The 24,289-nt window shown below is 41.8% G+C and overlaps 1 protein-coding gene across 6 annotated transcripts in view; it reads left to right on the top strand.

The window, feature by feature from the left end:
• Positions 1–24,289, top strand: part of LOC121305420 (rho guanine nucleotide exchange factor 28-like) — a 116,379-nt gene that overhangs the window by 80,104 nt on the left and 11,986 nt on the right. For 5 of the 6 annotated variants that reach the window (XM_041237095.1, XM_041237077.1, XM_041237090.1 and 2 more), the window contains 13 exons: positions 684–807; positions 1,802–1,937; positions 2,681–2,736; positions 2,995–3,049; positions 4,611–4,761; positions 4,969–5,090; positions 13,897–14,037; positions 15,616–15,866; positions 17,997–18,122; positions 18,345–18,462; positions 21,764–22,018; positions 22,441–22,517; positions 22,764–22,942. In XM_041237095.1, coding sequence (XP_041093029.1) covers positions 684–807; positions 1,802–1,937; positions 2,681–2,736; positions 2,995–3,049; positions 4,611–4,761; positions 4,969–5,090; positions 13,897–14,037; positions 15,616–15,866; positions 17,997–18,122; positions 18,345–18,462; positions 21,764–22,018; positions 22,441–22,517; positions 22,764–22,942 — 1,791 coding nt within the window. The remainder of the gene's footprint in view (positions 1–683; positions 808–1,801; positions 1,938–2,680; positions 2,737–2,994; positions 3,050–4,610; positions 4,762–4,968; positions 5,091–13,896; positions 14,038–15,615; positions 15,867–17,996; positions 18,123–18,344; positions 18,463–21,763; positions 22,019–22,440; positions 22,518–22,763; positions 22,943–24,289) is intronic. The other variant, XM_041237084.1, reaches the window with a different exon arrangement.

Here is a 24,289-nt window from a genome sequence, read left to right as displayed (position 1 = left end):
GCTGTTTTGAAAGGAGTTATCTGTCCTACATGTCTAGTGTGAGGGTGGTCTGAGGGTTTGAGTGCAGTTATTGTTTTCCTAGACCTGTAAAGCTTTAAGATTGGTCTGCTATGGCTAAGCAGGAGTTTTTCATTCATACACTGTTGCCATGTAATGCATCTTCCAGACACATACTACTTTGTATGCCTCACTGCCGTTTGCTGTGTAGAACACAGAATCTAACTGTCTGAACTAACTGGTAGCCTTGTTTCTGTTGGAATGTAAAAACAGAAGTGACATTTTTAAATGCTGAAAAGCAGTACAGCGAAAACCTCTTATTCACACAAAGCAGCTGATTTGATAATATGTTTTGTGTTGGTTGACTAGCGAAAGCAAATGCAATCGCTGATTGTGTTTAAGAAATTTCAAGGGGAGAAATAGTTCCTCATACAGTAAATGGGATCATTTAGGTTTTCTGTGATATACTGTAACCCCTCAAGAAGACCCCTTACAAACCCCTTAGAAATTCATGAAACTGTTCCATAATATGATTTGTCATATTCCGTTTCAGTTAGTGTATATTGTAAAGCACAGCTTTGTAAAGTGTATTGGAAATGAATGCTTTTTTAATCCAGCCCAGTTGTACTGTAGGTAATTCCATGTGCATTCCTTCATTTTGTGACTGTTCCTTATTTGCCCAACAGAATTGAAGAGGAGGAGTGGGATAAATACATTATCCCATCCAAATGTGAATCGGAGAAATTCAAAGTTAGTCGCACTATCAGCTTCTTAAAAAGCAGGATGTCTAGCACAAGGAACAAGAACAAGGTAAGAATGAAATCAGGTGCTGTTGTGAATAAATGACAAGTGACAGGATTCCCAGAGGAATGATTATTGCACTAAACCGGGATGTTCATTGATTTCATGGTACAGTACTCGGGTAGTGTAATTAAATTAAATAATCTCATTTTCATTGCTGTTAAGTATTACCCAGTCAATATATAATGTTATCATTTAAATGTGTTCTACCAATCATACAATGCAATCCCTTCCGTTCAGTAACAAATAGTATCTACCGACACTCCAGGTTTGAGTTTACAGTAAACGTTACTACTAACGTTAATCCTCCCAATGTCCCCTTGGTTCACTGCTGTGAAATGTCCCAGTACTAACTCCATAGTGCTACAGCAGCTACAGGCTCAAAGGAGGACCTTCTTTCAGTTTCAGGATTTGTGAGGGCAAAGAGATGGTTAATGCAATAGCAACTCAGTGGAGACCTGGATTAATGTTATTTGTCAACAGTTGCCCACCTCTCAGTGGACTGATTAATCTATCCATTTGAAAGAAATTAACTAGTCATGTGAAAAGCAATAATAATACATGATCAGTGTTTTGTAATAGGTTTAATTCATTCCAATGCATGTTGTGCACATGGATTTTATCTGTAACTGTGTGAAACAGCTTTTCTGAACACTGCGTGGGAGAACTGGGTCACTGCACTGGATCTTTCCCTTTCTCTATAATCATTAACTGGCTTGAGTCACAGTGCAAGCATGGTTACCAGGAAGCTTGTTTGCTGTGTATCAAGAACACGCACATAACAGGGTAATGAAGGCAAAGACCAAACTAGCTGCCTCGTTTAATCTTTAAACAGCTTCTCTTTCAACTGTATTTATTTGATGTGAATGTCTGTTATTGGAGAGATTTTAATATGTTTAGCTTTCTCTTTACTTTATAGAAGACATATATTATGTACTGCTAGCAAGTTAAAGTGTTTTATTTTAGATTGTCAATAGAATTTTTTTTTTCATTTGTTTTCCAGGGGAAAAATAAGGACAAAGAAGGAAAGGACAGGTTGGTCAATGGACACCAGTTCATAACGGGATCGTGCTCAGGACTGACGTTGTGTTTGGTCTGTGACAAGCCTGCCATTGGGAAAGAGCTCTTGCAGTGTTTCAGTGGGTATTAATTGTACAGATGTTGTTTTTACAAAAATGTCAAAGAACGGTGCATTAAGGTTAAGTTGAAGCTGAAAGTTTAGCAGCGGGGTCCACATGTTTGAAGTCATTTTTATGATGAAGCGAGTAACTGATGATTATTTGGTCAGTGTGGTTAATTCGGTGGGACAGAATCGAGAGGGTTAAATTCCAACATTATTATGACATGTTTAATTTGGAATAGATAACAGTGTGGTGGCAATGACCCAGGTCTACACGAACAGCAATGAAAATGTCATAAAATATCAACACCACTCACTGTGCAAATCACAGGGCTGTGCAAGTTGTACAAGTGACAGAGCTGTGATTCAATAAACACTTCATCTGAAGTGAGGTATTTCAACACACTATGTGAACAGCCAGGATTTATAAAAAGGTAAACCTTTATAAACAGTATAGCATATTAGCAGATTGCAAGTGGAATGTGTGTGTGTGTGTGTTTGTGTGTGTGTGTGTTTGTGTGTGTGTGTGTGTGTGTGTGTGTGTGTGTGTGAGTGTGTGTGTTTGTGTGTGTGTGTGTGTGTGTGTTTATTTATTTTAATCTGGCCCCTTGATGAAATGTTGATAATTTTTGTCTTATGAAATACAGGTGAATGACAGAATACATAGGTCTTTTGTCATAATATTTGAATTGTTTTAGTACTTCAAGGGACATGATAGTATGCCTTGTCTTACCTGCTTTTTAAAATGTATTTTCTTCTCAGACTGTGCGATCAGTGTCCATAAAGGCTGCAGAGATTCTGCGACACCATGTCTCAAGGTAAAATCCCCTCTATCTGCAAAATTGTGTGTTGCGGACCTATGTGTTCCTGTAAGAAATGGGGGAAATTTTACTGGCCTGGGCATGGGGACAGACCGGTCTTCTCTGGGTTCACATTGGCACAGCAACGTGTAGAGGGTTAGATGAAGGGACTAGCCTAACAGTCTGTTTGATTGACATGCTTTCAAGCAATTTGGAGATTTTAGTTCCCTCTTTCAGCAGCCTAATTTCGAATTATGTTAATTTGTGTTTAAGCAGAAACTGGATAAATACACAGTGGCAGCCAAGAACAAGCCAGCATCTTCCCAACAGTGTAAGTCATACTTTACTTCTCAGTGTTCTAGAAGAAAAAGAATAGCTTTTAGGAGGTAGATATTGTGAAATATATGTTACCTCTCGTCACGGATAGACATTGTGGTGATGTCAGACCAGGAGATATCGCATACAGTTTTGTAAGTGAATGCACTGTTGCACTGGTTTATTATAAATCAAAAGGTTTAATAAAACAAAACACTTGACAAAACAAAATGGCACAGTGTCCAAAACAAACAGACAAAACAAAACACTTCACAAAACAAAAAGGCACAATTGCCAAAACAAACAGACAAAACAAAACACTTTACAAAACAAAATGGCACAGTGGCCAAAACAAACAGACAAAACACAACACTTCACAAAACAAAAAGGCACAATTGCCAAAACAAACAGACAAAACAAAACACTTTACAAAACAAAATGACACAGTGGCCAAAACAAACAGACAAAACAATGCTTCATAAAACAAAACAGCGCAGTGGCCAGAACAAAACACTTCACAAAACAAAATGGCACAGTGGTCAAAACAAACAGACAAAACAAAACACTTCACAAAACAAAAAGGCCCAATTGCCAAAACAGACAAAACAAAACATTTCATAAAACAATACAACGCAGTGGCCAAAACAAAAAACTTCACAAAACAAAACGGCTGAGTGGTCAAAACAAACAGACAAAACAAAACACTTCACAAAACAAAACGGCAGAGTGGTCAAAACAAACAGACAAAACAAAACACTTCACAAAACAAAACGGCACAGTGGCCAAAACAAACAGACAACGCAAAACACTTCACAAAACAAAACGGCACAGTGGCCAAAGTAAACAGGCAAAAATACGGCTCAGTGGCCAAAGCTAACAGACAAAACAAAACACTTCACAAAACAAAATGGCACGTGGCCAAAACAAACAGACAAAACAAAACACTTCACAAAACACAACGACACAGTAGCCAAAACAAATAGACAAAACAAAACAAAATGGCACAGTGGCCAAAACAAACAGACAAAACAAACAGACAAAACAGAACACGGAACCAAACAAGTATGGCGCTGGAAGAGAACCAGCATGCTTAGCAATTGTTATTGATCTTTCTCTCTGGATTATTTTGCTTTACCTCCCGACTCTCGTTCTGCCTCTGAGCACACAAACCAAGTTCAGCCAAAGCTGCAGGTTTTTATATTTTGGTCGAGGGATTAACTAGCTATCAGTTACCTAGTTTATCCCTCGACCACATCTGGCACAGGTTTTATCATATGCATTGTCAACAGTCAGTTTATCAATAAGCACTCGCTTTTGAGCATGCATTCTCACGGTTTTATCTGGATAGAGCATTTTAACCCCATCCAGGCTGTGAAACAATAATAACAATAAAGCAGTTTTTACCACTCTAAACCATATATTTTAAATAATAATACAACAAATAGTATAATACACACATGGGTGGGTTATACCCCGTCACACCTTATCTACAAATTGGGGACCCCCCAATACAAATATCCAATTAATTTTGAATACGTGGGCCATGTTGACACAGTTTTAAATGCCCTTTTCTACAGCTTCAGCAGTCAGAGAAATCCCATCTCCACCTGTCTCAGCGATTAATGCGACTTCATCCCTCCCTGTGGGGACATCGTGGGACGGGAGGCGAGACCCCTCCCACCAGGGCCCCCACATCTCCAAGAGCATGTCAGCTGTCAGCATGGAGCGGTAGGGCACCATGTTTAATAGCACATCAAATCAAACTTCCAGACTTATTTATTACTGGAAGGCAATTGCACATGGCAGCGTTGGGGAGGTCTTTTGAAACCAAAGACCAGTTGAGGTAGGAAGAGAGAGCGATTTAGAAGGAAGTGGAAGTGAATAGCTGTCTCTGAGGAGAATGTGCTGAACCCTGGTGTGCTTGTGCTGTCTCAGTAGGCTGAACGAGGAGATGGATTCGGATGGGGACAGTGCCAGCTGGAGGGGCCAATCCCAGTCTGAGGAGACACTTCAGTTGATGGGGACTTCACCCTCCACTGATTCATATGCAGTAGATGGTGAGATAGGATTTGTATTGTTGTTGTTTAAATCCAAGTGCTATATAGGTGAAGCAATCAGTATAGTTGTCTTTACACCGCTTGGGTGTCACCCTGTGGCAAATTCTCATCTGAGTCAGAAGAATGTTAAAGACATAAGGGTCTGTTTTCCTTTAGACAATCATGTCTATATTATATGATTTTTTGTGTGTGTGTGTGTGTGTGTGTGTGTGTGTGTGTGTGTGTGTGTGTGTGTGTGTGTGTATATTTATACAGTATATATACAGTATACTGTGTGTATTATATATATACACACAGTGCCTTGCAAAAGTATTCAGACCCTTAACCAATTCTCTCATATTACCGAATTACAAATGGTACATTGAAATTTCATTCTGTTTGATATTTTATTTTTAAACACTGAAACTCAGAATCAGTTATTGTAAGGTGACATTGGTTTTATGTTGGGAAATATTTTTAAGAAAAATAAAAAACTGAAATATCTTGCTTGCATAAGTATTCAACCCCTGTGCTGTGGAAGCTCCCAGTTTGCACCGATGAAAGAAATTGCCCTAACGAGGACACAATTACCTTACCATTGGCCTCCACCTGTGAACCATTAAAGTTGCTGTCACATTTTCTGGATAAAAACCCCACTGTTGAAGGATCATTGGTAAGGCTGCGAATCTGAAGGAAAATGAAGACCAAAGAGCATTCTACAGAAGTTAGAGATAAAGTAATACAAATGCATAGATTAGGGAAAGGGTACAAAATAATATCCAAGTGTTTGGATATCCCAGTGAGCACAGTTGGATCAATAATCAGGAAGTGGAAGCTGCATCACGCCACCCAGGCACTGCCAAGAAAAGGCCGTCCCTCAAAACTCAGCGCTCAAACAAGAAGAGACTTGTGAGAGAAGCCACAGAGAGGCCAACAATCACTTTGAAGGAGCTACAGAGTTCAGTGGCTGGGAGTGGAGTAATGGTGCACCAGTCAACCTTATCGAGAGCTCTGCGTAACACTGGCCTGTATGGGAAGGTGGCAAGAAAGAAGCCGTTACTCAAAAAGTACCATCTGAAAGCACGTCTGGAGTTTGCCAGAAAGCATGAGAGTGACTCAGCTGCGATGTGGGAAAAGGTTTTGTGGTCAGATGAGACCAAGATAGAGCTTTTTGACCAAAACTCAAAGCACTATGTGTGGCACAAACCTAACACTGCCCATCCCTCAAGACACACCATCCCTACAGTGAAGTATGGTGGTGGCAGCATCATGCTGTGGCGATGCTTCTCATCAGCAGGGACTGGGCATCTTGTTACAATTGAAGGAAGAATGGATGGAGCAAAATACATGAAAATACTGCAAGAGAATCTGTTTCAGTCCTCTAAAAAACTGAAGATTGGGAGGAAATTCACCTTTCAGCTCAAGAACAAAAAGGTGACTGTCCTACAGTTGCCCAGTCAAAGTCCTGATCTCAATCCCATTGAGAATCTGTAGCACTGTTTGAAAATTGCAGTCCAGAAGCGTCGTCCAACCAACCTGAACAACCTGGAGCAAATCTGCCAAGAAGAATGGGCCAAAATCATTCCGACACTGTGTGCAAAGCTGGTACAAACTTACCCCAAAGACTTAAAGCTGTTATTGCAGCAAAAGGTGGCTCTACCAAATATTAGTATGTGGGGGTTGAATACTTATGCAAGCAAGATATTTCAGTTTTTTTATTTTTCTTAAAAATATTTCCCAACATAAAACCAATGTCACCTTAAAATAATTGATTTTGAGTTTCAGTGTTTAAAAATAAAATATCAAACAGAATGAAATTTCAATGTACCATTTGTAATTCAGTAATATGAGAGAATTGGTCAGGGGTCTGAATACTTTTGCAAGGCACTGTATGTGGATCAACCCAGAGTGTGAAACCAGAGTTTACAGGCTTAGGTCCCTGGGTTTAAGGAACACAGACTACATCTGGTAGAAGCTGTTAAAGTGGACAGTTAAAGGGTTAATGAGTTTAATGGAGTGGTTAATTGTATAAATGATTGGGTGATCACTGAATGAGAAGATAATTGATTGTTCTGTAAAAGGGCTGTTAATACCAACGGGCAGTGTGGGAGAGAGGGCGAGAACGAATGACTAAGTGCATAAGGGTATTAGTGAGAAGAAAATGGAACTGGAAAAACATTGATGGCCTGAACTCTATGCAAGGTATTTGAACTCTATGTAAGGTATGTAAACTGTATGCAAGGTATTTGAAGTGTATGCAAGGTATTTGAAGTGTATGCAGTGTATTTGAACTGTAGCAAGGTATTTTAACTGTATGCAAGGTATTTGAACTGTATACAAGGCATTTGAATTGTAGCAAGGTGTCTGAACTGTATGCAAGGTGTCTGAACTGTATGCAAGGTACTTGAACTGTATGCAAGGTATTTGAACTGTATGCAAGGTATTTGAACTGTATACAAGGTATTTGAATTGTAGCAAGGTAGTCTTCCCAGCGAGGAGGCAGTCTTCCCAGCGACAGGGAGGCAGTCTTCCCAGTGACAGCGAGTGGGAGAAGTACAGGCGTGGAAAAGTATAGAGCAGTTTAGAAGCAGTAAGGAGAAATTGCATCTTGAGTTGCTTTAATCAGAAAACAGAGGACATTGGGGAAACACAGCAGCAGCTCAAAGTCAAACAGCCGCGTGTGTTTTTCTGATAACAAACAAGCTGAAACTCGGAGCAGCTGATTCAAATTCAGCGCCGTTCTGAGACACGGGCGAGGGGAGGAGCCAACAGCACATCAGAACAACGCAGTTAAACAAGGTAGTCTTCCCAGCGACAGCGAGTGGAAGCGACAGCGAGTGGGAGAAGTACAGGCGTGGAAAAGTACAGAGCAGTTTCGAAGCAGTTTGAAAGCAGGTTGACGGCTGCAGAAGAAACTAAACTTAAAAAAAAAAAAAAAAAACCTCAACATGGTCTTCAAGCCAGTAATCTGTGACACCTGCTTGATGTGGGAAATCCGAGAAAACCCAGCGGAGCTAAACCAAGTGTGCGTAAAGTGCAGCGCGATCCAGGATTTGCATAAACTAGTAAGTATGCTAGAAATGGAGCTGGAAGAAGTGAGACAGCAACAGGATCTTGAGGAACTGGCACACCCACAATTTATGGAAGTCTGCATCACCCCTAACAGACTGAAAGTCACCAGGGAGATAGAAGGTCAGAACAGCTGGGTTCAGGTAGGCAGAAGCAGGGAAAAAAAGAAACTTCGTCAAACACAACCACCAGAAATCAAAACAACCAACAAATTCACTTCAGAATTTTGATGAGCAGAACCAACAACAAGAGAATGAAAGGAACAACATCCAGGACCCCATTGACAGTGGTGACCAGACAGCAAAAAGAAGGGAGGTCATGATTGTTGGGGACTCCATATTGAGAAACACAGCAAGTTCAATTCGCAGTTTGGGCCCCCTTACTACAACAATGTGCTGCCTTCCGGGAGCCTCGGTCAAGCACATCACTGAGAACGTGGACAGGCTCCTAGAACGAACAGGAGACGACCCGGTAGTAGTCGTCCACATCGGTACAAACAACATTGGAAGAGACAGACCAAAATCCCTGCAAAACAAATTCAGAGAGCTAGGAAGGAAATTAAAAGAGAAAACCAAAACTGTGGTATTTTCTAGTATGCTACCGGCACGTTGCAAAGGACCATATGGACAGCTGGAAATAATTAATCAAAACGCATGGCTGAAGATGTGGTGCACACGGGAAGGCTTCACCTATCTTGATCATTGGACCACATTCTACAACGAGGACTATCTGTATAGAGGGGATGGACTGCACTTAAATAACAAGGGAACCAGTCTACTTGGAGAAAAGATCCTCAAGCAGGTTCAGAAGCATTTAAACTAGAAAGGAAGGGGGGAGAAATCAACAAAAAAACAGAAGGGAGACCGCATCAAAACAAGAGCAACAACTCAGGTAAGACAACCATTAAATGTATTTATCTAAATGCTAGAAGTATCAGAAACAAAATTCTAGAACTTGAAGCTACTGCACTAACAGGTAACTATGATGTGATAGGTGTTACAGAAACTTGGTTGTCTGAGAGTGATGGGGACGAATATAATATTTGTGGGTATACACTGTATAGGAAAGACAGGCAGGACAGAAGAGGAGGAGGGGTAGCGCTATACATAAGAAACAGTCTTGAAGCCCAGGTGTTAAACCTGGACAAAGAAAACAAAACCGAATCAATATGGGTCAGAATAACAGACAAAAATTCAAAGGGCATAATAATAGGAGCATGCTATAGACCGCCAGATTCAGACGGTGAGCACAATAATCTGTTATACAATGACATTAGAAATGCGTGTAGCAAAGGAGAAGCCATACTAATGGGGGATTTCAACTTCCCCCAAATAAAATGGGAAAACCCGGTGGGTAGCACGAAGGATGAAATAGAAATGGTGGAAATGACAAATGACTGCTTCCTAACACAATTTGTCAAGGCACCGACTAGAGGGGCGGCATGCCTTGATTTAGTCTTTTCAAATAACGAAGATAGAATAACTAAAACAGAGGTCAGAGAACCACTGGCAAACTCAGACCACAACATGGTCTCATTTGAAGTGTTTTTTAAAACCCCAAAAGTAATGACTAAAGCTAAGGTTTACAATTTTAGAAAAGCAAACTATGAAGGTATGAAACAGAGACTAACAGAAGTAGATTGGAGTAAAATAGAGAAAACACCCGCAGAAGAAGGATGGTTGTCCTTCAAAAATGTAGTACTAGAGGCGCAAAACAATTACATCCCTAAAGTAGACAAATCTAAATGTAAAACTAAATTGCCAAAATGGTTTAATAGATCAATTAAAAAAAATATTCAGTGAAAAAAGGCACTTTACAGAGCATTAAAAAAGGACCAAAAAGAAAGTACGCAGAAAGAGTACACAGAACTGCAAACGCAAGTCAAAAAGGAAGTTAGAAAGGCCAAGAGAGAAATAGAAATTAACATTGCTAAGGGAGCTAAAACCAATTCCAAAATGTTTTTTCCAATATTACAACAGCAAGCGAACATTCAAAGAGTAGATTAAATGTTTAAGCGATACAAATGGTAAATGGTTTTTACAAAGGAAGATACTGACAACATGTCCCACATGTCATCCAGTTCCTATCCAGTTTTAAATAACTTTAGCATAACTGAGGCAGAAGTGTTAAAGGGACTAGGAGCTCTTAAAATAAACAAATCCCCTGGGCCGGATGAGATCCCCCCAGTAGTACTCAAAGAAATGAAAGAAGTAATTTACAAACCGCTAACCAAGATCATGCAGCAGTCTCTTGACACAGGGGTTGTACCGACAGACTGGAAAATTGCAAACATAATACCGATCCACAAAAAGGGAAACAAAACTGAACCAGGTAATTACAGACCAGTAAGCCTGACTTCTATTATATGCAAACTTATGGAAACTATAATAAGATCCAAAATGGAAAATTACCTATATGGTAACAGGGTCCTGGGAGACAGTCAACATGTTTTTAGAAAAGGGAGATCGTGTCTAACTAACCTGCTTGATTTTTCTGAGGATGCAACATTGATAATGGATAATTGCAAAGCATATGACATGGTTTATTTAGATTTCCAGAAAGCTTTTGACAAAGTCCCGCACAAAAGATTAATTCTCAAACTGAACGCAGTTGGGATTCAAGGAAACACATGTACATGGATTAGGGAGTGGTTAACATGTAGAAAACAGAAAGTACTGATTAGAGGAAAAACCTCAGAATGGAGTGTGGTAACCAGCGGTGTACCACAGGGATCAGTATTAGGTCCTCTGCTATTCCTAATCTACATTAATGATTTAGATTCTGGTATAGTAAGCAAACTTGTTAAATTTGCAGACGACACAAAAGTAGGAGGAGTGGCAAACACTGTTGCAGCAGCAAAGGTCATTCAAAATGATCTAGACAAGATTCAGAACTGGGCAGACACATGGCAAATGACATTTAATAGAGAAAAGTGTAAGGTACTGCATGCAGGAAATAAAAATGTACATTATAAATATCATATGGGAGATACTGAAATTGGAGAAGGAATCTATGAAAAAGACCTAGGAGTTTTTGTTGGCTCAGAAATGTCTAAAAAAGGCTAACAAGATGCTCGGATACATTGTGAAAAGTGTTGAATTTAAATCAAGGGAAGTAATGTTAAAACTGCACAATGCACTAGTAAGACCTCATCTTGAATATTGTGTGCAGTTCTGGTCACCTCGCTATAAAAAAGATATTGCTGCTCTAGAAAGAGTGCAAAGAAGAGCGACCAGAATTATTCCGGGCTTAAAAGGCATGTCATGTGCAGACAGGCTAAAAGAATTGAGTCTGTTCAGTCTTGAATAAAGAAGACTACGTGGCGACCTAATTCAAGCATTCAAAATTCTAAAAGGTATTGACAGTGTCGACCCAAGGGACTTTTTCAGCCTGAGAAAAGAAACAAGGACCAGGGGTCACAAATGGAGATTAGACAAAGGGGCATTCAGAACAGAAAATAGGAGGCACTTTTTTACACAGAGAATTGTGAGGGTCTGGAATCAACTCCCCAGTAATGTTGTTGAAGCTGACACCCTGGGATCCTTCAAGAAGCTGCTTGATGAGATTCTGGGATCAATAAGCTACTAACAACCAAACGAGCAAGATGGGCCGAATGGCCTCCTCTCGTTTGTAAACTTTCTTATGTTCTTATGTTCTTATGTATTTGAACTGTATGCAAGGTGTCTGAACTGTATGCAAGGTATTTGGACAGCAAGGTTTGGTATCGGAGAACAGGCTTATCCTGCTCTGTATTTAGTTAATAGAAAAATGTTGTGCTTTGTTTAGGGTTTGAGATGGGTTAGGTTTTGTTTGTTTACTTTTGTTTTTCTTGTTTACTAAATAAAACTTTCTGGTCGGCTGCTTTATTATTAAAGAAGAACGAATGTCTTCATAAGGACGTAACCTGATTAACCACACTGAGATAAACTCATTATAATGTAATGAGAGAGAGAATACATTCTTGTCTCCAGTCATATGACCTAACGCGGTTGCTGACTTTGAGATTTGCAAGTGGGTATAACACACTAGCCAATGCGTCCAGGGCTTTAGAATGCATGTCTAAAACAAAGCATAGCACACTGTCCGATGTGAATGATAAATTCTGTCGCTATTAATTGCACAGAACAGTATGTCCAGGGCATATCGGACAGTGTGTCCAGGGCATATTGGACAGTGTTTCCAGGGTTCAGAAAGCGTGTGTATCAAGCAGTGTACCCAGGGCTTCAGAAAGCGTGTGCATCAGGCAGTGTGACCAGGGCTTCAGAAAGCGTGTGTATCAGGCAGTGTACCCAGGGTTCAGAAAGCGTGTGTATCAGGCAGTGTACCCAGGGCTTCAGAAAGCGTGTGTATCAGGCAGTGTGACCAGGGCTTCAGAAACCATGTGTATCAGGCAGTGTACCCAGGGCTTCAGAAAGCGTGTGTATCAGGGAGTGTGTCCAGGGCTTCAGAAAGCGTGTGCATCAGGCAGTGTGACCAAGGTTTCAGAAAGCGTGTGTTTTGGGCAGTGTGTCCAGGGCTTCAGAAAGCGTGTGTATCGGGCAGTGTGTCCAGGGTTTCAGAAAGCGTGTGTATCGGGCAGTGTGTCCAGGGTTTCAGAAAGCGTGTGTATCGGGCAGTGTGTCCAGGGCTTCAGAAAGCGTGTGTATCAGGCAGTGTGACCAGGGCTTCAGAAAGCGTGTGTATCAGGCAGTGTATCCAGGGCTTCAGAAAGCGTGTGTATCAGGCAGTGTACCCAGGGCTTCAGAAAGCGTGTGTATCAGGCAGTGTGTCCAGGGTTTCAGAAAGCGTGTGTTTTGGGCAGTATGACCAGGGCTTCAGAAAGCGTGTGTATCGGGCAGTGTGTCCAGGGTTTCAGAAAGCGTGTGTTTCGGGCAGTGTGACCAGGGCTTCAGAAAGCGTGTGTATCGGGCAGTGTGTCCAGGGTTTCAGAAAGCGTGTGTTTCGGGCAGTGTGACCAGGGCTTCAGAAAGCGTGTGTATCAGGCAGTGTGTCCAGGGTTTCAGAAAGCGTGTGTATCAGGCAGTGTGACCAGGGCTTCAGAAAGCGTGTGTATCAGGCAGTGTGTCCAGGGTTTCAGAAACCGTGTGTATCGGACAGTGTCCAGGGTTCAGAAAGCGTGTGTATTGGGCAGTGTCCAAGGTTTCAGAAAGCGTGTGTATCGGGCAGTGTGTCCAGGGTTTCAGAAAGTGTGTGTATCAGACAGTGTCCGGGGTTCAGAAAGCATGTGTATTGGGCAGTATCTAGGGTTCAGAAAGCGTGTGTTTCGGGCAGTGTGTCCAGGACTTCAGAAAGTGTGTGTATGTTGTAGTGACTGCTATAATACTGATGGATCTAATCCACATCTCCCAATGGATTCAGTGGACTGCCATCCTAAATGCTGTCAACATTTCAAACTGAACTGCAAAGCGATTTACATCTTGGAGAATGAAAAGCAATACAGTCTTAATCATGTGTTTCCTCGCTGATGCTTTGGCATCACTATGTACTCTAGAGCACAGAATGACAGTTACATGTTTGACAGCTTGATGAAGGCCATTTGGCTGAAACGCCTCTCTGTTTTTAACTTTTTAAATAATAAAGCATACAGAATAGAAATGTGATCTACAATCTGTCACTATGGTGTTGCACCTCTATTTGCATCAATCATGACTAACATGCTACTTCTGACATATTTTGACAGCTCTCGCTTATCTGAGGCAGTGGTTTCTATTTGAGCAGTAAACCCTGATAATCCTGGCACACTGTTCTTCTTGCACAGACACCGTTGATGCCCCCTTGCTAAGTGACCTGTGTGCAGATTCAGCGGAGTACGAAGCAGAGTCCTGGAGTCTGGCCGTGGACCAGAAGTTCTGCAGCAAGCAGGAGAAACATGTGATTAAAAGGCAGGACGTTATTTATGGTGAGTCAGTGAGCAGCTTATTTATGGAGCAACCTTTTCTTGCGGTTGTACTGAGACAATAATGATCAAAAGAGTCGAGTTACAGCTTCTTCCAGCCTGTTTTTTAGTAAAGAGCAGTGTGTGTAACCACCACCAGCACCCATCTGGATCCAATGCTTTTAATTCAGTTAAGTCAGCCACTCAGCTATTTGTATTTGTTTGTTTGTTAAGTTATTTATTAATCTTTATGTACATTAATAATAGCCTGAATTCACGTTACTTGTCAGATATCGCCCACTAGCATGAAAAACACACAGTGACCGATTAAACCGATTGAAAATCTCTCCTCCCAGAATCTACCCCACCAGTATTATGTCCTATACTATACTGTAGAATATATTTAAATATAGCAGATATAGCATATTTAACATTTAGTTAAACTGTGTTGTAGTATATATTTTAAATGTGCCTAATATGTAGTATATTGTAAATATAGAATATATTTACATTATAGTGGGGAAATGTATTAAATATATGTAATTATATTAAAAATGAAACTGAAGGCAGTAATATCTAACAATTTACTTGCACATAGATATAGATGAAGTAAAGAGTAAATCTAATGTGGGCACACTGAACCCCAAAAAATGTTGTTGTTTAAACATATGGAAAACCTCTTACAATATTTAATCCACCAAATTAACAAATTAATTAACAGACAGTGAACATTTTAAATATATCAAGGCAATAAAGTATATTCACAGAATTTCAAAACAGAATATTATATTATTCTGCTATCTCACAGTAATGCACACAACTATATCAGTTTAGCAACGGTTTCATGTTTGACTTACGTGTTATTATTTAATAATATTTCCTCCTTGTAGGTGGGGTAGATTCTGGGAGGAGGGTCTATATACTGGAAGACATCAGAATCTACCAGGTGTATATTCCAGAACTACTCCGGGTAGATTCTGGGAGGCCCCAGAATCTACCGGGGTATAATCTCATTGGGGTATAATATGGGAGGTTACACCAGTACAGCGGTTCTAGAATATGGCTCCCACTGTACAACTAGAACTGAATTTCTCAACTTATTTCTGCTTACATTCAGCACATGAAATAAAGAAGTAACGCCACAACATTGCCGTTTTGTTGCTTCAGTCATTATCATCCTTAAAACAAAAAAATTGTAATCAAACAAAAAAAGTATCAAACATGTTAGTGCCTGCCGATGTATTCTAAATATATGAATACATTTTTGAGTGTGAGATGTACTTGTTTTGATCTAGCACACAGTTTGCAACTTTACAGCTTTCGAACAGGAGCAATTTGTTTTTCCCTTTAAAAATGCTCTAACTTTATTTCCCAGAGGAAAGATAATACATTCATTGTACTGCATATTTAACATTAGCGTGAGGTTAACACATGAGGCCCAAATTGAAGTGTGAGTAAAAGTTTGAGGAAAATAGGCATTTATTTAAACAGAGTCACAGTGACATGAGGTTTTCATGCAGGTAGGTATATAAAGGATATTAAGTGACCGATCTTGAGGTGTTTTACCGTATATGAATAACGTTGTCTTGCTTCATTACTCAGAACTGATGCAAACAGAAATGCACCACATCCAGACTCTGCTGATCATGTCGGAGGTCTTCAGGAAAGGCATGAGGGAGGAGGTGCAGCTGGATCCCTGCACTGTGGCCAGGATCTTCCCCTGCCTGGACGAGCTGCTGCACATGCACAGCAGCTTCTTCAGGGCCTTGAAAGGACGACGGCATGACTGCGCCCAGGAGGACAGTGAGAGGAACTTCCTCATCCACCGCATCGGGGACATCCTGGTGCACCAAGTAAGCCTCATTCCAGCAGAGTTAGCAAGAAACCCTGGGCGTGCATGGACTGCACTCCACCGCCCCTTGAAGTCCTGGGCATCCGAGGGCAGTGCTGTTGACCTTCAGGGTGACTTGACCGGCTTACTTGAATTGAACAGTTCATGGTTATGGTACCATTTCAGATAAAAAATACACGTTTTTTTATGCACAAGCAGTGTTATCCCACACGCTAACTGCAGCCATGCAGGCCTTCTGATTCTGTAGGTCAAATAGTAAGAGATGATCCACGTTTTTACCATCCCCAGAAAATCATGGAAGTTGTTAACTTCATATCCGGAATACAAATCACTTCTTGTTGTGACTGGCTTTTGTTAAGAGTGCCAAAAGGGAATGGAAAATCACGCACGATGCATGATGGATTCACTACGCACAGGTTGCCACTATTTACTCTGATGAACTAATAAAATATGGATTGCAAAAGCAAAAGAACATGCGTATTTTAGTGTTTCAGTTCTAATATTACATCAAAATGCATCAGCCTTGAGACCCGTAATCATTTCATTAAATTAATGGAATAAATGACATTATTGAATTCATTATGCTAATCAAGTCACATTCTGTGCTAGGGATATGGATTTGGATGGTGAGGGTCTGGAGTACTGAGATTAACTTGGCAGTCTGCTCATCTTCTATCACCATGCTCTCTGATCTAAGCAAGAGGTCTGCGGTCAGTGTGCCAGTGTGTAAATCAGTAACATCTTGCAAGTCACACATTTTCACGGCAGCTTGAATGTTTTTTACGTAAGACCTAAAAATCCGGATCCTTAACGCTGCTCATGTGTGACAAAAAATACTGTGTGACAAGTGCAAAAGAAAAGCAAGTGCGATTTGTATTGTCAAGAAAAACTATAAGAAGCTAGGTCAGGCAGGCAAACGATCTCCACTTGTGCCTTCTTCAGTGTGCTGTGCATGTGTTTTTAAAGGGATTAGAAAAAGGGTGAACTTCTTTGAACACGCAACACAGTGCTTTTTAATTATACACACTGTATGAACAGGGAACCTGGTGCATTCTGTTCTTATTTCCACTTCATGAAATGCTTCAGTCTGAACAGGCACATACTTAATAGAGATCTCTAGTTTCTGCTTTTAGTGTGTAATTACCAATAAATACTGTAGAGCTTAAGAGCCCTCAGTGTTCCAGTTAGGGTTACGGGACAATAGAAGTCTTCCCAGAGACTTACTTATTCTTTTGTTTTTTTTTCTCCTGAATGGGACTCTGTGTACCACAGGGTATAGTTTAAAGCTTAGCTTAGCTTTTATTTTCTTCTAGGACATAAATGAGGATTTGATGTTTGAAGGACAGAACAGTAGCATCTTTGTGTGTTTGTCATTCTAAGCTCCTCTCCACTGAGGTTGGTCCCGAAATGAACCTGGTTATAAGCAGTTGAATGTTAGGACTGTAAGAATGGTGGGCTATGGAGAGCCCATACACACAAACAGTAAAGTTAACTCTTCTACCATGCTGCCCTTTTAGATGAGGCATTGGCACGACATGTATCTCAGTTTGTCTGTACCATTAATATGAACACAGTACACATTAATTTCCTTGACTAAAACATGATTGCTGTCCTGTCAGACTTTCTCTTACCACCATATATACTGTAATGCTTCACTGGAAATTATTCAGCATCACACCACTTGTGCTGAAAGTGCATAGTAATACGCATTGGTTTAGCAAACTGTTAATTGTTCCCTGTGGTGTTTTCTTTTCTATGCAGACTGTGGTCTGTGTTTGTAGATGTTTTAAGATGTAACCATTGATATTATTAAGGTGACAGTATAATCAGCTATAGTTTGTCTTTTATTCATTAATTGATGAACTGTCAGTGTCAGGTAAATTTCTGTGAATGTATTGCTATTTTCAAGTGATACAAAATACAGGTAGCCCTAATTCCTTTGAGTCCATCTAAAGATGTCAGATGAATAAAACACTGTATGCATGAATTAAAGATGATAGAACAATAGAACACACACACACACACACACACACACACACACACATTATTATTATTATTATTATTATTATTATTATTATTATTATTATTATTATTTATTATTATTATTATTATTGTTTGTTATTTTTTACAGTTTTCAGAAGAAAATGCAGTGAAGATGAAACAAGTGTATGGAGAATTTTGCAGTCATCATACTGAGGCGGTTAATCTCTTCAAAGAGCTGCAACAGCAAAATAAGAAATTCCAAGCCTTTATCAAAGTAGGTTCTGTCATACATTGTCATTGTCTAGACAGGCAGAAAAACTAATTATAGGATTTTGATACCAATCTGCTGCACTAATAGTACATTTAAAATGAAATCATTTGCCTGTGTGCCTTGGTCTTATCTTTATCTCAGATATGTTAATATACTTGTTTGTAATCTGTGTTTGTGTAATTGCTATCATTCTTATTACACACGATTCTGTCTTTGTGTGTACAGCAACAAAGTAACAACTTCCTGGCTCGGCGTCGAGAGATCCCAGAGTGCATCCTGCTGGTCACACAGCGCATTACCAAGTACCCGGTCCTGCTGGAGCGGATCCTGCAGTACTCCAAGGGTGAGCTGGGTCAAAGGGGCTCCAGAAAATCAGCTCTGCATGGGCTCCAAAAAATCTGCTCCGCACAGGGCTACAGAAAATCAGCTCCACAGGGCTTCAGAAAATCAGCTCCGTACAGGGCTACAGAAAATCAGCTCCGCACAGGGCTTCAGAAAATCAGCTCCGCACAGGGCTTCAGAAAATCAGCTCCGCACAGGGCTCCAGAAAATCAGCTCCGCACAGGGCTACAGAAAATCAGCTCCACAGGGCTTCAGAAAATCAGCTCCGCACAGGGTTTCAGAAAACCAGCTCCGCAGAGGGCTACAATAAAACAGCTGTGCACAGGGCTTCAGAAAATCAGCTGTGCACAGGGCTTCAGAAAATCAGCTCCGCACAGGGCTCCAGAAAATCAGCTCCGCACAGGGCTTCAGAAAATCAGCTCTGCACAGGGTTTCAGAAAATCAGCTCCGCACAGGGATCCAGAAAATCAGCTCCACACAGGGCTCCAGAAAATCAGCTGTTCACAGGACTCCAGAAAATCAGCTGTGCACAGGACTCCAGAAAATCATCTCCACAGGGCTTCAGAAAATCAGCTTCTCACAGAGCTCCAGAAAATCAGCTCCGCACAGGGCTCCAGAAAATCAGCTCCGCACAGGGCTTCAGAAAATCAGCTCCACACAGGGCTCCAGAAAATCAGCTCCGCACAGGGCTCCAGAAAATCAGCTCCGCACAGGGCTACAGAAAATCAGCTCCTCAGAGGGCTCCAGAAAATCAGCTCCGCACAGGGCTACAGAAAATCAGCTCCGCACAGGGCTACAGAAAATCAGCAGTGCACAGGACTCCAGAAAATGAGCTCCTCACAGAGCTCCAGAAAATCAGCTGTGCACAGGGCTACAGAAAATCAGCTCCTCACTGAGCTCCAGAAAATCAGCTCCGCACAGGGCTACAGAAAATCAGCTCCGCACAGGGCTTAGGAAAATCAGCTCCGCACAGGACTACAGAAAATCAGCTCCGCACAGGGCTACAGAAAATCAGCTCCTCACTGAGCTCCATAAAATCAGCTGTGCACAAGACTCCAGAAAATCAGCTCTGCACAGGGCTCCAGAAAATCAGCTCCGCACAGGGCTCCAGAAAATCAGCTCCGCACGGGGCTTCAGAAAATCAGCTCTGCACTGAGCTCCAGAAAATCAGCTCCGCACAGGGCTCCAGAAAATGAGCTCCTCACAGAGCTCCAGAAAATCAGCTCCGCACAGGGCTACAGAAAATCAGCTCCACACGGGGCTTCAGAAAATCAGCTCTGCACAGGGTTTCAGAAAAACAGCTCCGCACAGGGATCCAGAAAATCAGCTCCACACAGGGCTCCAGAAAATCAGCTCCGCACAGGGCTACAGAAAATCAGCTCCTCAGAGGGCTCCAGAAAATCAGCTCCGCACAGGGCTACAGAAAATCAGCTCCGCACAGGGCTACAGAAAATCAGCAGTGCACAGGACTCCAGAAAATGAGCTCCTCACAGAGCTCCAGAAAATCAGCTGTGCACAGGGCTACAGAAAATCAGCTCCTCACTGAGCTCCAGAAAATCAGCTCCGCACAGGGCTCCAGAAAATCAGCTCCGCACAGGGCTCCAGAAAATCAGCTCCGCACGGGGCTTCAGAAAATCAGCTCCGCACAGGGCTTCAGAAAATCAGCTGTGCACAGGGCTTCAGAAAATCAGCTCCACACAGGGCTTCAGAAAATCAGCAGTGCACAAGGCTTCAGAAAATCAGCTGTGCACAGGGCTTAGGAAAATCAGCAGTGCACAAGGCTTCAGAAAATCAGCTCTGCACGGGGCTTCAGAAAATCAGCTCTGCACAGGGCTTCAGAAAATCAGCAGTGCACAAGGCTTCAGAAAATCAGCTCCGCACAGGGCTTCAGAAAATCAGCTCCGCACAGGGCTTCAGAAAATCAGCTCCGCACAGGGCTTCAGAAAATCAGCTGCGCACAGGGCTTAGGAAAATCAGCTCCGCACAGAGCTCCAGAAACTACCAGGGATTCCATGTGGCTATACCTGAGAAATTAATGTGAGGTTTGAGAAGGGTTTGACTTGTTCAGGTTTGTAGAAGTTTCAGGTTAAATCTGAATAAGCTTTCCAGTTTTTTCATTTTTTGAACTGAATGCTTCTGCACGAATGTGACAGCTAGTAAGTAAACACACCTATTACAGCAAAGTAAAAACACATTTCTTATCTTTGTAAAAAAAATATAAATGTGCCTTTCTGAACTGAATAATAATAATAATAATAATAATAATAATAATAATAATAATAATAATAATAATAATAATAACTTTAATTTAAATTTAAATAGAGCCATTCACATCGACGTGTCCCAAGGCTCTGCACAGTCAAAATGTCCAAGATACAAATAGATTTATAAACATCATGAACTTAAATACAGACAAGATAAAAGCAGAATTTTCCAAATACATTGATAAACAATGTAAGGATAAAACCAAGATACAAAACCTTAGTTCTTATTTCAAAGCCTAAAAAGAGAAGAGAGCTTAAAAGAGGTGCATTTTGAGAGCGCTTTTAAACTGAGAAACGGAAGTAGAATGTGGAATGCAGCTGGGCAGGGAGTTCCAGAAGGAAGGGGCAGTGCAACTAAAGCTGATTGGCGAATATAAAACTGTGATTGGGTATTATGTAATAAATCTTCTTTAAACAGTTTCCAAGTTTCACTGCATCAGTGCTTGGGGGAAGTGTGCCAGCATTGTGTAAATAATAGGATTATATGTACTCAACATATTTCTTGGTAGACAGGCTTCAAAATACAAAGGAATGTTAATACCTGTGGTACACTATATCCTTTGTCTGCTAAAAATTTCAGCATTTTAAAATTCCACATCGTGAGGCAGAAATATGTCAAAAATACATTCTTTATAGGTATTGTTTTCTGCATCATACTCAACTTTGACCAAATATTTCTAGTTTAAAGTTAGTTTTGGTAGCCCTGGTCGGTATTCATTAGCATTATTCAATAGAAGGAGATCCAGGCTGCTGTAAGGTATCTATTTTAAATAGATGCACCGTGTCCTGCCAAAAGCATTGGTACAGCAGCCTTGAAACAGAACAACTGTGGGTGAGCTTGCGCCGTTAATCATCTCTTTAACAATGTGCAGAATCATTTAATGAGACTGCCATGTCACAATGCCGTCCCCCCAAAATGTTACCATTTTCAAGGAGGACAGAATTATTAGGGGTGGAGCATTTATTGCCTGCCCATGGGAACCCCTCTCAGACCTCTTGTTTACTCAATGTCTTGTTATCTTATTAAAATCTGATTAGAAGGCAAAGAGGAGCATGCAGACCTGACCAGAGCACTGGGACTGATCAAGGATATCATAGCGACGGTGGACCTGAGGGTCAGCGAGTACGAGAAGGAGCAGAAGCTGCTGGAGATCCTGAGCAGGGTCGAGAACAAGACGTTTGCCAAGCTGAAGAATGGCCACTTGTTCCGGAAGCAGGACCTGAGGAGCAGGGACCGCACTCTGCAGCATGAGGGGCTGGTCTACTGGAAAACAGCCACCGGGAGGCTGAAAGGTGGGTCACTTAGGAGGGTAACCGTGCGCTTTTACACTGAATCTGCAACCAGCACTAAAAGATCTCAATGAAGTAGACACATTTACTGAATTCGCAAAGGGCTTCTGACAGCACTGCTGTCAGTTTCCCTGGTGGTAAATGTGTGTATTTGCTATGTTCCAATTTGTAAACACTAAAAGAAATTTAATAAGGTCCATGACAAACGTTTTGACTAAAATCTTTTTTTACGGCTCACATTTGGAAAATGACCTGTCATATCTAAAGCTGCTGTATTGTACTGTATTTTTTTCTTAGCCCTTTAAAAAACCCTAATTTGCTGTATGTTTAACATGGTTTTGGAGCAGCTATGTGACCCCAGGCTCCCAATACAGCAGGAAGTGTGTGTCGGCTTCGTGTTTCAAACAGGTGCCTTTCTTTCACAGATATCATGGCTCTACTTCTGACTGACGTTCTAATATTCCTGCAGGAGAAAGACCAAAAATACGTCTTTGCTGCGGTGGTAAGCAAAGAGAACCATTCTTTACACTGTGTAGATATAGCAGAATATTTCACCCTGTGGAAGATGAATACCCCCTAGGAATATAGATGTGAAGACATTATAGCCAGAGAAAACTGATTTTTTTTTTTTTTTTTTAAACCAGACTGCTGCTCTTTACCCAGTTTATTCCCGGTAAATATATGTTTTCACTTCTTCAGTCAAGTTGTTTTTATTTCATTCTGTATGTATTTGTTCTTTTCTCACCAGGATCAGAAACCTCCAGTTATCTCTCTACAGAAGCTAATAGTGAGAGAAGTAGCCAACGAGGAGCGAGGGATGTTTCTGATCAGTGCTTCATCTGCAGGGCCAGAGATGTATGAGATTCACACGGCTTCCAAAGAGGAGCGCAACAGCTGGATGAGACACATTCGAGAAGCAGTGGAGAGGTAAGAGAGCCCCACTGTACATGCTGTCTCAGCCTTCCCCATGCATGGAGAGAGACTCGGTGACACCCTGGGTAAGCTAGTCTCACAGTACGTGCTGTCTCAGCCTTCACCATGCATGAAGAGAGACTCAGTGACACCCTGGGTAAGCGAGTCTCACAGTACATGCTGTCTCAGCCATCCCCATGCATGAAGAGAGACTCAGTGACACCCTGGGTAAGCGAGTCTCACAGTACATGCTGTCTCAGCCTTCCCCATGCATGAAGAGAGTCTCAGTGATGCCCTGGGTAAGCGAGTCTCACAGTACATGCTGTCTCAGCCTTCCCCATGCATGGAGAGAGACTCAGTGACGCCCTGGGTAAGCGAGTCTCACAGTACATGCTGTCTCAGCCTTCCCCATGCATGAAGAGAGACTCAGTGACGCCCTGGGTAAGCGAGTCTCACAGTACATGCTTCTCAGCCTTCACCATGCATGAAGAGAGACTCAGTGACACCCTGGGTAAGCAAGTCTCACAGTACATGCTGTCTCAGCCTTCCCCATGCATGAAGAGAGACTCAGTGACGCCCTGGGTAAGCGAGTCTCACAGTACATGCTGTCTCAGCCTTCCCCATGCATGAAGAGAGACTCAGTGACACCCTGGGTAAGCGAGTCTCACAGTACATGCTGTCTCAGCCTTCCCCATGCATGAAGAGAGACTCAGTGATGCCCTGGGTAAGCGAGTCTCACAGTACATGCTGTCTCAGCCTTCCCCATGCATGAAGAGAGACTCAGTGACGCCCTGGGTAAGCGAGTCTCACAGTACATGCTGTCTCAGCCTTCCCCATGCATGAAGAGAGACTCAGTGACACCCTGGGTAAGCGAGTCTCACAGTACATGCTGTCTCAGCCTTCCCCATGCATGAAGAGAGACTCAGTGACACCCTGGGTAAGCGAGTCTCACAGTACATGCTGTCTCAGCCTTCCCCATGCATGAAGAGAGACTCAGTGATGCCCTGGGTAAGCGAGTCTCACAGTACATGCTGTCTCAGCCTTTACCATGCATGGAGAGAGACTCAGTGACACCCTGGGTAAGCGAGTCTCACAGTACATGCTGTCTCAGCCTTCCCCATGCATGGAGAGAGACTCAGTGATGCCCTGGGTAAGCGAGTCTCACAGTACATGCTGTCTCAGCCTTCCCCATGCATAAAGAGAGACTCAGTGACAACCTGGGGTTCGCTTTAACGCAGGAGGGAACTTCTCACTTTTAAAGGGGCAAAGCATTTATTTTACTGAGCAAGTTACTGAGATGTAAAATACTGTCAGGACCTCTTATTAGGTGGTTGTGTTTACGATGATGCCTGTGTTATCAGC

This window comes from Polyodon spathula, chromosome 2 (assembly GCF_017654505.1).
Source record: "Polyodon spathula isolate WHYD16114869_AA chromosome 2, ASM1765450v1, whole genome shotgun sequence".
Lineage (NCBI taxonomy): Eukaryota > Metazoa > Chordata > Actinopteri > Acipenseriformes > Polyodontidae > Polyodon > Polyodon spathula.
The sequence above is the reverse complement of the archived record's forward strand: the minus strand, read 5'-3'. Positions and strand labels throughout refer to the sequence as shown.